Consider the following 17,777-nt stretch of genomic DNA (forward strand, 5'->3'; position numbering starts at 1 on the left):
GGTTGGCCGTTCTGCTTTCTCCGCTTTGTCTTGTGGAAGCTTCTTGCTCCAAAACGAATTATCCCCCTGATTAAGCAGTGATCGATGTCAAACGGAGATAGTAGTAACAGGTTCAATAAAAGAATAATCAAAAACTTACAGCTGGCGGTAGGTTTAATAAAAGAATAATCAAAAACTTACAGCTGGCGGTTTGTTGGTAGCGTAGAAAGGGAGCAGGCCGGTTTGAGCGCAGAGATGCTCCGGTTCGTTCAGCATTTTCTTCACAGACTCTGTGACTTCGTCATCGGAGAGCTGGATTTTGGTGTGTCGGAGTGGGTCATCGACGCTATCAGTATACTTGCACATCAAACCGGAGCGCCGGCTGAGAGGCAGTACGCTCCATGATATCCAACAGCGTGCAAGGTCTATTCCTGTCAAACCGTTGGCCATGAAGGCTCGGAGCTTGGATAATTGGGGAGCATATTTACTTCTCTCCTTGGCACTTAATCTTTGCGGAAAGGGGTGAGTGTTGCTGAGCCGTTCCGGACGAAAGCTAGGTAAAGGATTTTCATTCTCAGGAGAAGTGTCTTTGCAATAAAACCATGTTGCATTCCACTCCTTGGGGTGACTGTGTAGTCTGGTGTGGGGATAAGTGATCTCCTTTCTTTTCTGAATTGACATACCGCCCAATTCAGTATTGGGGCCATCAGTGAATTCTGTGCGGCGGTTTAAGTGGAAGCAGTCTCTAAACAATTCAACTGAAGGCTCCTCTTGAAGGTATACCTCAGAGAGCACTTGGAAGTGACATAGGTTGGTAACAGAATTGGGGCCAATATCTTGCGGGTGGAGCTGGAAATTGGCTAACACATCCCGGTAAAATTTAGAACCGGGCGGTTTGAAGCCCCGGGCTAAATGATCTGCAAAGATCACAACCTCTCCTTCTTGAGGTGTGGGAGGACATTCATTTCCAGGAACCCTCCAGTGGATCGTATCTTTGCTGTCTAAAGCGCCAATCAAGACTAAATCGTCCAGCTGAGTCTCTGTGATGCGAGAAGGAACCCAGTTGCACTCATACACTTGTTTGGCCATGGTAAGATCTACAAGAAATAGGTGCTTCCGGTTCAGGAATATGTTGGATAACAGAAGGCGCTGGTCTGAGCAATGTTAAACCGGAGGCAGTACATTTAAACTGGATGTCTATAAGGTGGCATCAGCTGGCTAAAGAGTTCTGGCGGTTCAACAAGGGGACTAATGGTATATGGCGGTTTATTAACTTTTTATGTATTAAGTTAAACCGCCTGACCTAAACATGGAAACAAATCGAAGTTGGCGGAGGGCTAAGTATGCAAAAACAGGTTTCGCAAAGTTTTATTGCAGCAATGGATCTGAAGCAAGTTCAGAAAAACAGAAAATATTCAAAGGGATAAAGACAGAACGGAAGTGAACCAACGAGCATATATGTAAATGAGATCTATGGACTTAAGCGTGAAACTACAGGCGGAGGATAAAATGCTACTGCTAATCAGGGCAGGGGTTCACAGATTTATTCAGGAGTTTGGGTACGGATATGAACAAACGATGAACTCGGCAAGAACATGAAACCCTAAGAACAAATTTATGTCAAGAGGAACAGAAGGCTTACTAGAAACGAAGAAGACGCGAGAGGATACCGCAGTGCTCTGGTGCGTTCAGGTTGATGCAGCGGCCCAAGATGATGCAGAGGTCGACGGCGGCGGCGGAGCTCCGAGGCTGGCGATGCGAGGAAGACAAAGAGAAAGAGACGAAGAGGAGAAAAAGGAAATGACCCTTCGGTCCTATTTATAAGGCGATAGACGTGGGTCAGGCGCGCGAATCCAGGAGCCGAAATTTCGGAAGTGGAGCTGATGACTTGGGTATCGCAGATCTATTGATAAAAGAAGGCATCATAAATGTTAACTTCATGATGATGTCATGCCGGTTTACAGCAACCAGAGATGATGACGACATGGCGGTTTACCAACTACCAGAAGATATCCAAGACAAAGATTTTGTGAAGGATTGACATGAACCAGTTCAAATCAATCTGGGGCCTAATGTTGGGGATATTACCACCGGGCGTGAACCGGCCTATCTGGGCCGGGTTAACTTCAGTAGTAGTATAAGCATATGAAGGCCCAAGGCTTGTAGTCGGTTTAGAGCTTGTAGCCGTAAACCGGCTTGATACGTAAACTTGTATTGTAAGTTAGGAATAGAGAGGTACCAACCGGTATACGAGTATGAACCGGTTGGGACTCTATGGACCGACGGGCGTCACCCATGTATATAAGGGGGTCGACCCGGCGGCGGTTCAGGACAGACAACAACAACTTGAGCCTAGGCGAAGCTTGTTTGCTCCCTAGCCATCGAAACCACATCAATTCCATCACAACTAGACGTAGGCTTTTACCTTCATCGAAGGGGCCGAACTAGTATAAACCCCCGTGTCTTTGTGTCCGCTTTAACCCCTTCAAGTTAACCCGTAGCGATGGCTCCACGACTAAGTCCTTTCACTAGGAAATCTGCCGTGACAAATCCACGACACCGACCCTCTTCAATAAATGCATAATCTCCCGTTTTCATTGCCTTTCGGATGTCTCATGTTGCAGACATTTCTTTGCAGGCCGACATAACCCCGTGCACCATATTATACACCATCGGCGACCAGAAGGTGGACGTGGGGAAGGTGACGATAATGGAGCTAAAGGAACCATTGTTCCACAGCCGGCCGATCCCCCTAGACGTCTTCAAGGTTTCCATGGCCAGTGTCAAACCGGGCCACGAGAATTTGGCTCCTCTGGTACTAGGGGGGGATGACGACGAGACCCCGTGGCGGCTTGGTCATTGCAATGGGTGGGTCGTGTTGTGGCCAAAGAGTCTGCTTTGTCTGGAGGCGGCCGGGAGCACACCCACGAGCACACAGTTAGGTATGAACATCAACACCCTACCTACCCAATTAGCGTCAGCTATCGTGCTGGGTGATAGGGGACGGTGTGAGGAAGAGGCTCCATTAGTCGCTGGTGATGTCGCCATAGATGAGGAGACGATGACACTCAACAGTATGTCAATACTAGCGCCTACTTAGGGTTTGAGCGTCATGATTCGGTGCCTGAATTGCCGCCTCCGGAGTCTGAACGTATTATGGACGACCTTCCAATAGCAAAGAAGTCCAGGAAGAGACCGAGGAAAGGCAACAAAGCTACTTCTATGATCCAGCCGCCTTAGCAGCCTCGGGTTCAAGACCGTATAGATATTCCCGGTGCGGCAAAATGGCATATCGTCGGTGAACCAATCCTACCTAAAGCAGCGATAGGGGCCAGATTCGACGATGTAAGGAGACTTCATGACGATGTGCTACGGATAGAGAAAGGCCTCATCGCCTCGAAAAAACCAGGATACCCACTCTACGTGGTTAACATGCCGCGGCAATTGTCGTACGTCGACACATTCCCCGCGGAGAAGTTCTTCCTTCGATTCGATTACATCTTCGACATGTTTCACTTGAAGAAGCTAAATTTTACGTTTGTCCGCCTTTATGCCTTGCACATGAACTACCTCATCGGGGTTGAGCAGATACCTTTTCTCTGTGTCACTGACCCATACATCATGCACGAGGGCTTCTTGGCATTCTACACAAAGCACTGTGAATACGCGAGGGACTACCTCATCAATTTCATGCTCGCCAATAAGGACAAGGATGCGATTCTCGTGCCTTATCATCCCCTATAAGTCATCCGCGCAGATATCCTTCCTTCGATTTCAATCATTCATTTGCACGGTGGAAGCTAATTAATTTGAGGTGTACTTATTTTGCGCAGCAGCGGGCGCGCCATCCTCATCATCCTCTACATCCGATACTCCCACGCTCTTTACTTGGACTTGTCGAAGAACATTAACAAAAAGGATTACACTCACATCAAGTCTGTTCTTGACAGTGCTATGTTTTACTACGGCACACGGGGTGGAGAGGTCAAGGACAAGAAGACAAGCGACGACAGGCCCGCCTTCAGCCATAAGACCCGACTTCTGCTGCATCCAGCAACCGAGTGATTCTCTTAATGATGGATTCTATGTCCTACACCACATGCTGGAGTACAGATGGGATCACCAGAACCTTCGCATGTCACCTAGATCCGGCGATGCCCATATTCTGCAACGGGCAAAGGACTTGGGATATATCAAGGATCATCGATTTCGAGCTGAGTTCTATCACGTCCAGCGCGAACTTGCCCAAATCATCATGAAGGAGGTCGTCAAAAAAACAAAGATGTTCTACGAAGAAGGATAAATGTCGCGGGAAGACGTCCGAACACGTGTAGCCTCTCAGTGTCTGGACCTGAAGCCTTTCACTAAGCTCGGGGACTATCTCACTTACATGGATGGATGGCACAACATGTAGTGATTATCGATATATGACAATGTGTCCGTTTAGTCCATACTTTCTGTATGACAAAAGTTTGAGTTATGCACGATGAAAGTTTATTTGCGATGTAATTAAACCGTCCTCCTTGACTAGCGAAGATCACTCTAGTTAGGGCATTTTGGGTACGATGAACTTTGTTATTTATGCTTATGATATGTTGCTTCTATTTTTGCCAAGTTTGTCTCTTTCTGTTGCTCAACTATATATGTTGCATATCATCGACTCATGGGACGATGCAGGTGCATAGATCATCGATGGCGAAGAAGTGCTACGCCAGGAGTATACGGCGAGTGGCCGGAGTGTCAGGCCAAGGTGTACCGGTTTCCGGTTTTTGAGCGACAGCCAGTAGTTAGTTTAGGTTCACGCTAATGCAAGAGAGGGATACAAACTCATGTACTGCATAGTTTCGCTCTCACTCATAGTGATAGCTCTTCTCGCGTATATCATTGTTTAGATGGATGACGATGTAGTTGCAAGTAATCGAGACTTGTATCGCTATTTTCGAGATGATGATGAGAGACCACTTTATGTTGGATGGTGATTATGATGATGACATGATTTGATGAGACTATTTGTATGTATATGTTATGATTACATTTGCATGTGTATGATATGCTAAAGATTATTGTATAAAGCCTATTCAAATACAAAACAAATATGCTGAAAAAAACAGAAACTAATAAAACTAGCAGTAGCGAGGGGAATAAAGTTAGCAGTAGCGATCCCTTACCAGTAGCGCTTCCTGCTAAAAAGCGCTGCAGACATTAGCAGCAGTGCTCTGCGCTGAAGCTCGCTACCGCTATCCATGTATAGCAGTAGCGTGGGATGACAGGCGCTATTGCTATACGTTAGCTGTAGCGCCTTATCAGTAGCGCGTCATCCCGCGCTACTGATAGGCAAAATACCCGCGCTACTGCTAGGGTTTTCCCTAGTAGTGTATGGGTGTTAATCACATACAAATGTGAACTATTGATATTAAATCACATGGCGATGTGAACTAGATTATTGACTCTAGTGCATGTGGGAGACTGAAGGAAATATACCCTAGAGGCAATAATAAAGTTATTATTTATTTTCTTATTTCATGATAAATGTTTATTATTCATGCTATATTGTATTAACCGGAAACTTAGTACATGTGTGAATACATAGACAAAACATAGTGTCCCTAGTATGCCTCTACTTGAGTAGCTCGTTAATCAAAGATGGTTATGTTTCCTAAACCATAGAAATGTGTTGTCATTTGATGAATGAGATCACATCATTAGGAGAATGATGTGATGAACATGACTCATCCGTTAGCTTAGCATATTGATCATTATAGTTTCATTGCTACTGCTCTCTTCATGACTTATACATGTTCCTCAGACTATGAGATTATGCAACTCTCGAATACCGGAGAAACACTTTATGTGCTATCAAACGTCACAACGTAAATGTGTGATTATAAAGGTGCTCTACAGGTGTCTCCGAAGGTGTTTGTTGGGTTGGCAAAGATCGAGATTAGGATTTGTCACTCCGTGTTTCAGAGAGGTATCTCTGGGCCTTCTCGGTAATACTCATCACTATAAGCCTTGCAAGCATTGTGACTAATGAGTTGGTTGCGGGATGAAGTATTACGGAATGAGTAAAGCGACTTGCCGGTAACGAGATTGAACTAGGTATGATGATATCGACGATCGAATCTCGGGCAAGTAACATACCGATGACAAACGGAACAACGTATATTGTTATGCGGTTTGACCGATAAAGATCTTCGTACAATATGTAGGAGCCAATATGAGCATACAGGTTCCACTATTGGTTATTGAACGTAGATGTGTCTCGGTCATGTCTACATAGTTCTCGAACCCGTAGGGTCCGCTCGCTTAACGTTTGATGACGATTTGTATTATGAGTTATGTGATTTGATGACCGAAGTTTGTTCGGAGTCCCGAATGAGATAACGGACATGACGAGGAGTCTCGAAATGGTCGAGACGTAAAGATCGATATATTGTAAGGCTATATTCGGACATTGGAAAGGTTCCGAGTGATTCGGGTATTTTTTGGAGTACCGGAGAGTTACGAGAATTCGCCGGGGGAAGTAATGGGCCTTAATGGGCCATACGGGAAAGGAGAGAATGGCCTCAAGGGGTGCCCCCCCCCCCATGGGCTGGTCCGAATTGGACAAAGAGGGGGCGGTGCCCCCTTCTTTCCTTCTCCCCTCTTCCTCCTTCTCTCCTTCTACTAGGAACAGGAAAGAGGAGGGGAATCCTACTTGGACTGGGGAGTCCTAGTAGGATTCCCCACACCTGGCGTGCCCCCCTTGGGCCGGCCACCTCTTCCCTCCCTTCCTTTATATACGTGGCCAGGGGCACCCCATAGACACAGAAGTTGATCTTTAGCCGTGTGCGGTGCCCCCTTCCACAGTTTTCCACCTCGGTCATATCGACGTAGTGCTTAGGCGAAGCCCTGTGCTAGTAACTTCATCATCACTGTCACCCCTCTGTCGTGCTAACGGAACTCTCCGTCGGCCTCAGCTGGATCTAGAGTTCGAGGGATGTCACCGAGCTGAACGTGTGCAGATCGCGGAGGTGCCGTGCGTTCGGTACTTGATCGATTGGATCGCAAAGACGTTCGACTACATCAACCGCGTTACTTAACGCTTTCGCTTTCGGTCTACGAGGGTATGTGGACACACTCTCCCCTCTAGTTGCTATGCATCACCTAGATAGATCTTGCGTGATCGTAGGATTTTTTTTAAATTACTGCATTCTCCAACACAACTAACGTGGCTTGATCAGCTAAAGTGTGAGGAAGAGATGGAGGATGAAAAGATCATGGAGGAGCAACAAACAATCGAGGCCATTGTGGCCTCGTGTCATGCCAAACTCGGAGCAATGCTCCACCATTGAGAAATGTGTCGCCGTGGAGGAGCGCCAAGTAATCAAGGCCTTTTTAGCCTCATATCATGGCGAGCTCGCCTACTATGAGCACCGGGTCGCCTTTGAGGCATGGCGGAGGGCTCACGACGATGTCTTCGGCGAGCTACAGGAGGACATTCCCACTAAGGTGGCAACGGAGGAGGAGGAGGCTTGCAATATAGCAATGACTAACCTTGGATTATATGGTAGTTTTATTTATATTTAATATATTTAATCTAACTTTATTTATGTTTAGTTGTGCTTATGGTAGGCTTGACTTCCGTCAGAGCTAAGTTTAATTATGTATCTCTAATTATGAAGCTGAAAGTCATGTTTACTTATGAACCCCATGTTTAAATGTTGTTCATGTGTTCATTATATAGTGCAATTTGCTCATTTGAATGCACAAATGGAAGAATGCAGCTCAAAATATTTGGAGGATGGAGTTTTGTGCATCGATTAGGAACCACCACAATACTGGCGATTTTTGGGGATTTAAACAGTCAGCAACAATTGGATTTGCCACGTTACTACCATCGGATCGGCTTAACCCATCGTATTATTCAAAGTTATCATGCACTATATGGTGGTGGTGGTGTGTGTGTGTGTTGGATCTTCTCATTACTTCACCAGATTCTGCCACGTGTACTCTCTAGAAGATTCTATGGTTGGGCTTAAGCCATGTGGACATTTTGCACAAAACTCAAGGCACACTTCTACTATATTCTAGACTCTTCCGTACTCGGACTTTCCTAAATTCTTTTTATATCCAAACTGTCATTCATTTTTACTTTGTATTTAAGGCTATGTACCTCCATAAATCATATTTAACTTTGTGGATTGCACATTGGCTTTGAGATAGCCAAAAAAGACACCTAGCCAAAATACGCTCAACTCAATATATGCCTCACAATTACAAAAAATCATATAAAATATTTTGATGAGTTTTGCATGAGCATGAGTATTTTAGATGATTTTTTGCACGTTACAATTCATGCTCATGCATATGCCTCACAATTCTATTCCTGTTATATTTAATATTTCCTCTGTACCGACATACTTTACACAGTAAGGTCATGTATATCTTTGCTTGTAATTTGACCACCTGAGCTGCAGTAGAACTTACTCCTAGTAGTACTAAACGAACAAGAGAAGCTCGTGTCTTGGAGAACATGGTGTCTTGTCCAGGCTCACGGTCAAGCAGTCCCCCCAGCCGTCCTCGGTGTCCACTGCGGCCGTCCTCTTCTTCGCGCGCGCGTCCCCCATCGTCGACACCGCTGCCACCTCCACGAGGAGCCTCGCCGGCACGTGCGCGCAGGCCTCCAGGCGCCGGAGCGCTTCGCCGGGCTCGTGGACGCCGGGAGCCGCCACCTCCGACCACAGCACCGCAGCCATGGTGACGCGCAGCGGCACGCGTGGCGCCGCCGCGGCGACCTGGGCCCGGATCGCGCGGCCGGCCGCCGCGGCACGCCGGTGCGCCGCCCCCGCCTCGAGGCCCATCCGCCTGGCCCAGCCCTCAAGCACCGCCTCGCCCCGCGCGCCGCGCCTTCTGACCGGTAGCGTCGCCCCCCTGCTGTGCAGCGCCGCCGTCGTCGCGGAGTCGGCCGTGGACACGCAGGAGTTCGACGTCGTAGCAGTCCTGGATATGACGTTCACGCCCTTAGGCGTCAGCGACACGCGCGTGCGGCGGTGGCGGGACGCGAGGAAGTTGGCGCCGTGCACGTGGGCGTCGCATGGCGCGCAGAGGAACGCCGCGTCGGCCTCGCAGTGCACGTCCGCCGCCGCTCCGCACAGCGCGCATGCGCAGCGCTCCCCCGTACCGTCGCCGGCACACATGCTAGCTAGCTTGCACCACACGATCGAGCTCTCGGTTCGAGCGTTCTTCCACACGTACCAAGGGAAGCGACGTAGGAGGAGGAGGAGGACGAGGCAGCGTGGTTTGCTTCCCCTCGTCCGGGCGCGTATTTATAGACGATAGCGGGGGCGTGAGATCTTTTCCGCTCCTCCACGTTCGTGCCCATCCACCAGTCCAACGAGCAACCACGGCCGCTCAAATATTCCACGGCGCGCCTGCGCTTGCACAAGTGGCGGCGGCTGGTCGACGTGAGCCGCGAGTTTGGGGGATGGGGGCTCCATCGGTGGGATGCGTTATGCGAACGTAGTCATCCTTGGCCACGAAACCTAGACCCGCTCGAACTACCTACCGTACTATGTGCCCGCCGGTTGTTATCCGAGCTCGTTGGTCCGCTCTCTAGTCGACAGAGGAAGGAAAATTTAAAAAGACGCGCCTCTCTAGGGCTTGTGAGCAAACGCCCATGCCACTCCCTCCGTAGTCCGTATACTAGCATTTAGATCACTACTTTAGTGATCCAAATGCTCTTACATTAATTTACAGAGGGAGTACTAGAGAACTTTTTGTTTGTCTTTTTTCACCGCATATCGAGGTGATTACGCAAAACCATCGTAGTACTATGTTTCACGCAGACAAGCACCAAGGGTATACTATGTGCATGTAATTATGTCAATCATTTGCAAGTATTCACTACAGGAAAATCACGTGTTTCCGTGCACCCATGTGTGAACCGAGTGCAATATTTCAGAAACTCGACTTACATCCCTAGCCGAGTACCGTGACAAGAAACACACGACAGAAATGGAAGCCTTGGCTTACCGAGTTACAGTACCTTATAAATAAGCCGAGTGCTTACAAAATGTACTCGGTTTAAAAAGGACGCTTGGTATATAAACAAAAAGGCTCTCGGCTTACAACGAGTTCTCGGTAAGGGTATATGCCACGTGTCAACAACGGCGGTGGATGACGATGCTGTCATGGAGCTGTCTATAAGCCGTGTGCCCTGACATACCACTCAGCTTATACAAGTTATAAGCCATGTGCCCGGGCATAACACTCAGCTTACACAGAGTGTTCTTTTTAAACCCCGCAAAAAGAAAAAAAAACACTCGGCTTACACATGTTACGAGCTGTGTGCCCTGACTCTACACACCCGTCTTAAGTTTTACATAATTTTTGCAAATCTATTTTTAATACAAAAGGGTTTTTAGACCATTGCATTTCTATTTATTTTTAATATTATTTATGTTTCCTATTTCTCATTCATTTTCTCCCAACTAGATGTCATGGCCCTTATTTTCACTGCCGTCAATTTCCCTATCTTTCTCTTTTACCCAAACTTTGCCACTTCAATATTTGATGGCCTTTTTACTCTTCAGACCCCCTAGTTTACCCATATAAAGATCAGATTCAAAGACGTAGACCGTGGGTTACCCAAGTTATCACAAGATTCCGTCCGGGTTACCTGTGGTGGCAGTTTCCCCCTCTTACAGTTGAACCTTCCTTCGGTGTAATTGCCGCCCGTGAAGCCGTTCACACTCGGGAGCCGGGTATTGAATATTTAAACATACCACCACAACTATATACATGTGCTAGGACACAATGCAAGTTTTGGTGGGATTTCTACCCTCCGAAGACCCCGGAGCGGCCTAACCCTGACCTGTTTGACCGACAAATCTAGCCCTTTGACCGGCATCAAACGACATTTGACCCATGCACTAGTACATAACTGAGGGAGTCATGGTTTCGGGGGTCCTCAGGTGTCCGACCCGAGGATGCGGGCCGGACTGAATGGGCCGTGGAGATAAAGCTGAAGGCCATCCTCCGTGTTCGGGCAGGACTCCTATGTGTGTGGATGGCAAGATTAGAGTCCGGATGTATTGTTTCCTTCCCTTATGAACCGACTTTGTACAAACCCTAGGCTCCTCCGGTGTGTATATAAACCGGAGGGTTTAGTCAGTAGAGGCTATCATAATATTCATAGGCTAGACAAGCTAGGGTTTAGCCATTACAATCTCGAGGTAGATCAACTCTTGTAACCCCTATACTCATCGAATACAATCAAGCAGGACGTAGGGTTTTACCTCCTTTAAGAGGGCCTGAACCTGGGTAAACATTGTGTCCCTTTGTCCATTGTTACCATCGATTCTTAGATGCACAGCTTGGGTCCCCCTACCCGAGATCTGCCGGTTTTCACACCGACATTGGTGCTTTCATTGAGAGCTCTATTGAGCAGTCCCGAAAAAGCGATCTATGGCTCGCCTAGTCATCAATGACAATATCACTTCTTGAAGGAGCCTAATTCCAGGGCTGACCCTCCGGCTTGGCGGTTTCATCATGGGCGCCCTACAGCCATCGAGCCTACAACATCCCCTACAAACGCCGAACACTGCCTTCACATCAGTCTCGAGTACTACGAAAAGACGAATCCGGCAGACGTCTCGTCCTTAAACAAGCTGCTAGATCGCATCACCGCACTTGGGGTTTCAATAAATTACGGTCGGATCGGGCTTAAACCTCATTAGAGGGAAATTCATCGCCTCCCAATCACCTATCTGGTTGCGATCGTCGAGGAACAAGCCGCGGACTCCCCCCCTATATTGAGAACCAAATATGTCCGGGTCTCCGAACCCCCAAGCCGGATACTCTCCCTTCGGATGGGACTCCATGTCCCTCGAACTCTAGCTCGGATGTAGGGCCGAGGGAGCACTTGGATATCCCGGGACCTGAACTGGTCACCGCGGAGATTTTGCAAGCTTCGAGCATGCATGTGGGTCGGGATTCAAATTTTAACCCACCCACCCACCACAATCATTACTCTCCAAGCAACTCAGGGCCTCCAGATATATACGACCTAATGTATATACGGTAGCAACCTCAGGAAACGGTCCATCACTTTTGGGCCAGATTCCTACTTGTTAAATGCAAGATCGAAGATTGCTGCGATCACGATGCAGTTTCGGTCTTCCAACGCAATTGTACCAACGAGTGAATACTGAATGCCCTCGACCGTCGTCACATACAGAGCTTCACGAAATTGTCACAGGTAGTGTAAAAATAATGCACGATGGAAAGCACATGGAAGGCCCAGATAACCCAACTGGATCCCACTGCCTTTAAGCAGTATACGGCCCAGACTAAACGGATGCACCCTAGTGGGGCATTCGATCATCAGTCTGCCGGCAGAGAAAACAAACCCTTTATAGGATATAGATTCGTTCTTGATGAACACCTTGACAAGCCTTGTGCCGATACATGCGACCCCAAGCACATATCCAACCCATAGCCTCCGAGCATGTTGGGTACTACGGCAGGTAGCAAAGAGTGGAGAGTCCATCCTCGCCACCATCACTCCAGAGAAATACTCCCTAGATAATGTCCTCACGGTCTTCGAGACCTTTGCTTCAAATAATTGGCAAAAAAGGGCACTCCGTGACCTCGCCGAAGTCTACCAAGTTACCGCACTGAGCCCATGGAACAACGCGGCAATAACCTTTACCGCCGAAGACGAACCAAAGGCTCGAACAGTTTGAGCACCCGCCGCCCTAGTCCTAAACCCCATTGTGGATGGTTTTCGGCTTACCAAAGTGCTCATGGATGGTGGCAGTGGGCTTAACCTCATCTATGAAGATACACTCGATAAAATGCACATTGATAGAACACGCATCGAGCAAAGCAACACCACCTTTCGAGGCATCATCCCCAGTCGAGAAGCACGATGCTCTGGGAGAATTAAATTGGATGTGGTGTTCGGCACGCCTGAAAACTACAGGTCCGAAGAGTTTCTCTTTTTTGTGGTCCCCTTCAGTAGTGGGTATCACGCCATCCTTGGACGGGACGCCTTCTCACGCTATACCCCATTATGGGTATATGAAGCTTAAAATGCCCGGACCCAATGGAATCATCACAACATTGAGCGACCCGGACAAGGTACTCCGTGCCGAAAACAAAACTGCATCCTTGCCCTCGAGGCGTTATCCGAAGCCCTAGCGGACGAAGAACGAACCACCCTATGGTCCACAGTGGACAAGGACGATGTGATCCTCGACAAAAGGCCTAAATCCACCTCTTTCAAGCCAGCATAGGAAATAGTTAAATTCCAAGTGCACCCGGCGGACCCGAACAAGACAGCGTCTATCGGAGCATAGCTGGATCCGGTAGTGGACGCCGCTTTACGCACATTCTTGCGCAAAAATTGGGATAGTTTTGCCTGGTACCCTTTAGACATGCATGGCATCCCCCGCAGGCTGGCCGAACACAGCCTAAACATAATCAAGGGGTTCAAACCCCTGAAGCACACACTGCGGCAATTTTTCGAACCCAAGCGTCAAGCCATGGGAGAAGAGCTAGCCAAACTGCTAGAAGCCGGGTTCATTAGGGAAATCAAACATCCGTATTGGTTAGCAAACTTGGTCATGGTACTAAAGAAGGGCAAGTCCTGGCACCTTTGCGTCGACTTCAAAGACCTCAATAAGGCCTGCCCTAAAGATCTTTTCCTGTTGCCCCGCATTGACCAGATCATTGATGCAACCGCAGGACACAATTCATTGTGTTTCCTAGAAGCCTATTCCGGATACCATCAGATTAAAATGAAGGAATCAGATCAGGCTGCGACAGCATTCATCACCCCGTATGGCCCTTCCTGCTTCAACACTATGCCGTTCGGACTCAAGAACGCTAGGGCCACTTACCAACGTATGATTCAAACATGCTTGGAAAAATAAATTGGCAAAACAGTCGAAGCATATGTGGATGACATGGTCATTAAGACAAAACATTTCGAAACACTAATAGACGATCTTTGCCTCACCTTCGACAACCTCCGGACATACGACGCATGACTCAATCCGTAGAAATGTGTTTTCTGCGTTCCAGCCGGAAAATTGCTAGGGTTCATTGTTTCCCGTAGAGTAATTGAAGCAAACCCAGCTAAGATACGAGCCATGTCACAATTGGCTATACCAACTGAGCTAAAGCATGTCCAAAAACTAGCACGGTGCGTCGTGGCCATGAAAATGATATGTTCATGAATGAAATAAGGGAAATAGATGAAGTATTCTTTAAACAGGAACCTATTCTGCAACACAATTTGCAAGTTGAAATCTTAGGGGATCCTCCTCCACCCAAGGGTGATCCCGTGTTTGAGCTTAAACCATTGCCTGATAATCTTAAATATGCTTATCTTGATGAAAAGAAAATATATCCTTTCATTATTAGCGCTAACCTTTCAGAGCATGAAGAAGAAAGATTATTGAAAATTCTAAAGAAGCACCGTGCCGCTATTGGATATACTCTGGATGATCTTAAGGGCATCAGTCCCACTCTATGTCAACATAAAATAAATTTGGAAGCTGATGCCAAACCAGTTTGTGATCCTCAACGATGTTTGAATCCTAAAATGAAAGAAGTGGTAAGAAAAGAAATACTCAAGCTTCTGGAGGCAGGTATAATTTATCCCGTTGCTAATAGTCAGTGGGTAAGTCCTGTCCATTGTGTCCCTAAGAAGGGAGGTATTACTGTTGTCCCTAATGATAAAGATGAATTGATTCCGCGAAGAATCATCACAGGTTATAGGATGGTAATTGATTTCCGCAAATTAAACAAGGCTACTAAGAAAGATCATTACCCCTTACCTTTTATTGATCAAATGCTAGAAAGATTATGCAAACATACACACTATTGCTTTCTAGATGGTTATTCTGGTTTCTCTCAAATACCTGTGTCGGCTAAAGATCAATCAAAGATTACTTTTACATGCCATTTTGGTACTTTTTCTTATAGACGTATGCCTTTCGGTTTATGTAATGCACCTGCTACCTTTCAAAGATGCATGATGGCTATATTCTCTGACTTCTGCGAGAAAATTTGTGAGGTTTTCATGGACGACTTTTCCGTCTATGGTTCCTCTTTTGATGATTGCTTGAGCAATCTTGCTCGAGTTTTGCAGAGATGTGAAGAAACTAATCTTGTCTTGAATTGGGAAAAGTGCCACTTTATGGTTAATGAAGGTATTGTCTTGGGGCACAAAGTTTCTGAAAGAGGTATTGAAGTTGATAAAGCCAAGGTTGATGCTATTGAAAAGATGCCATGTCCCAAGGACATCAAAGGCATAAGAAGTTTCCTTGGTCACGCCGGATTTTATAGGAGGTTCATTAAGGACTTCTCAAAAATCTCTCGGCCTCTGACTAATTTATTACAAAAATATGTACCATTTGTCTTTGATGATGATTGTGTAGAAGCATTTGAAATACTTAAGAAAGTATTAGTCTCTGCACCTGTCGTTCAGCCACCTGATTGGACTTTACCCTTTGAAATTATGTGTGATGCTAGTGATTATGTTGTAGGTGCTGTTCTAGGGCAAAGAGTTGATAAGAAATTGAATGTTATCCATTATGCTAGTAAGACTCTAGACAATGCTCAAAGAAATTATGCTACTACCGAAAAGGAACTTTTAGCAGTTGTTTTTGCTTGTGATAAATTCATACTCTATATTGTTGATTCTAAAGTAACTATTCACACAGATCATGCTGCTATTAAATATCTTATGGAAAAGAAAGATGCAAAACCTAGACTTATTAGATGGGTTCTCCTGCTGCAAGAATTTGATTTACATATTGTTGATAGAAAAGGAGCTGAGAACCCCGTTGAAGACAACTTATCTAGGTTAGAGAATGTTCTTGATGACCCACTACCTATTGATGATAGCTTTCCTGATGAACAATTAAATGTCATAAGCACTTCTCGTAGCACTCCATGGTATGCTGATTATGCTAATTATATTGTTGCTAAGTTTATACCACCTAGCTTCACATACCAACAAAAGAAAAAGGTTTTCTATGACTTGCGACATTACTTTTGGGATGAACCACATCTTTATAAAGAAGGAGTAGATGGTGTTATTAGACATTGTCTACCTGAGCATGAACATGAACAGATCCTACGCAAGTGTCACTCCGAAGCTTATGGAGGACACCACGCTGGAGACAAAACTGCACACAAGGTATTACAATCCGGTTTTTATTGGCCTACTCTCTTCAAGGATGCCCGTAAGTTTGTTTTGTCTTGTGATGAATGTCAAAGAATTGGTAATATTAGTAGACGTCAAGAAATGCCTATGAATTATTCACTTGTTATTGAACCATTTGATGTTTGGGGCTTTGATTATACGGGACCTTTTCCTGCCTCTAATGGATATACTCATATTTTAGTTGATGTTGATTACGTTACTAAGTGGGTAGAAGCTATTCCAACTAGTAGTGTTGATCATAACACTTCTATTAAAATGCTTAAGGAAGTTATTTTTCCGAGGTTTGGAGTCTCTAGATATTTAATGACTGATGGTGGTTCACACTTTATTCATGGTGCTTTCCATAAGATGCTTGCTAAATATGACGTTAATCATAGAATTGCATCTCCATATCACCCGCAGTCTAGTGGTCAGGTAGAATTGAGCAATAGAGAGCTCAAATTAATCTTGCAAAAGACTGTCAATAGGTCTAGAAAGAATTGGTCCAAGAAACTGAATGATGCATTATGGGCCTATAGAACTGCATACAAAAATCCTATGGGTATGCCTCCGTATAAAATGGTTTATGGAAAAGCTTGTAACTTACCTCTCGAACTAGAACATAAGGCATATTGGGCTATTAAAGAGCTCAACTATGATTTCAAACTTGCCAGTGAGAAGAGGTTATTTGATATTAGCTCACTTGATGAATGGAGAACCCAAGCTTATGAAAATGCCAAGTTGTTTAAAGAGAAGGTTAAAAGATGGCATGACAAAAGGCTGCAAAAGCGTGAGTTCAATGTAGGTGATTATGTATTGCTATACAACTCTCGTTTAAGATTTTTTGCAGGAAAACTTCTCTCTAAATGGGAAGGTCCCTACATTATCGAGGAGGTCTATTGTTCCGGTGCCATAAAAATCAATAACTTCAAAGGCACAAATCCGAAGGTGGTAAGCGGTCAAAGGATCAAACACTATATCACAGGTAATCCTATAAATGTTGAAACCAATATTATTGAAACCATAACCCCGGAGGAATACACAAAGGACACTTTCCAGAACGTTAGAATAGGTATGTGGTATGGTAAGTAAACCGACTCCAAAACAATTTTTAAGGCAATATTTCTCCGTTTTGGAATATTTAGAAAAATAGAAAAATAAGTAGCAGTCCGGGGAGGACACGAGGCCTCCACGAGGGTGGAGGTTGCGCCCTACCCCCCTGGGCGCGCCCCCTACCTCGTGAGCACCTCGTGTGCCCTCCGGACTCTTTTTCCTTGCATGATACATATTTTGGTCGGTAAAAATTCATTATATATACTCCCGAAGGTGTTGACTCTCGTATCACGCAAATATCCTCTGTTTTTGCTTCGAGCTATTTCCGTTGCAGATTTAGAACACCATGACTTCTCCCTCCTCCAACAACGAAGACAAGGATGCTTGGCTATTGAAGATAGAGTTGAAAAGAAAGGAACCAGAAGAGATCAACAAGGATGAAAGGATCAATAAGGCCATGGAGGTTCAAGCTCCGATGGTGAAAGAAGACATCCCTCAACCTTTACCTAACCTTTTCACTCCAACAGAGATTGAAGCTTTCAAG

The 17,777-nt window shown here is 45.9% G+C and overlaps 1 protein-coding gene across 1 annotated transcript; it reads right to left on the bottom strand.

Annotated features, from left to right (window-relative positions):
• Positions 1-8,317: 8,317 nt before the first annotated feature.
• On the bottom strand, positions 8,318-9,242 carry LOC123116732 (B-box zinc finger protein 32-like). The gene has a single exon (XM_044537651.1). The coding sequence runs from the start codon at positions 9,156-9,158 to the stop codon at positions 8,460-8,462; it is 699 nt and encodes a 232-aa protein (XP_044393586.1). The 5' UTR covers positions 9,159-9,242; the 3' UTR covers positions 8,318-8,459.
• Positions 9,243-17,777: the final 8,535 nt, after the last annotated feature.

This window comes from Triticum aestivum, chromosome 5B (assembly GCF_018294505.1).
Source record: "Triticum aestivum cultivar Chinese Spring chromosome 5B, IWGSC CS RefSeq v2.1, whole genome shotgun sequence".
NCBI lineage: Eukaryota > Viridiplantae > Streptophyta > Magnoliopsida > Poales > Poaceae > Triticum > Triticum aestivum.

Coding starts and splice junctions, on each gene's coding strand:
- LOC123116732 (XM_044537651.1), bottom strand. CDS start 9,158: ATGTGTGCCGGCGACGGTACGGGGGAGCGCTGCGCATGCGCGCTGTGC.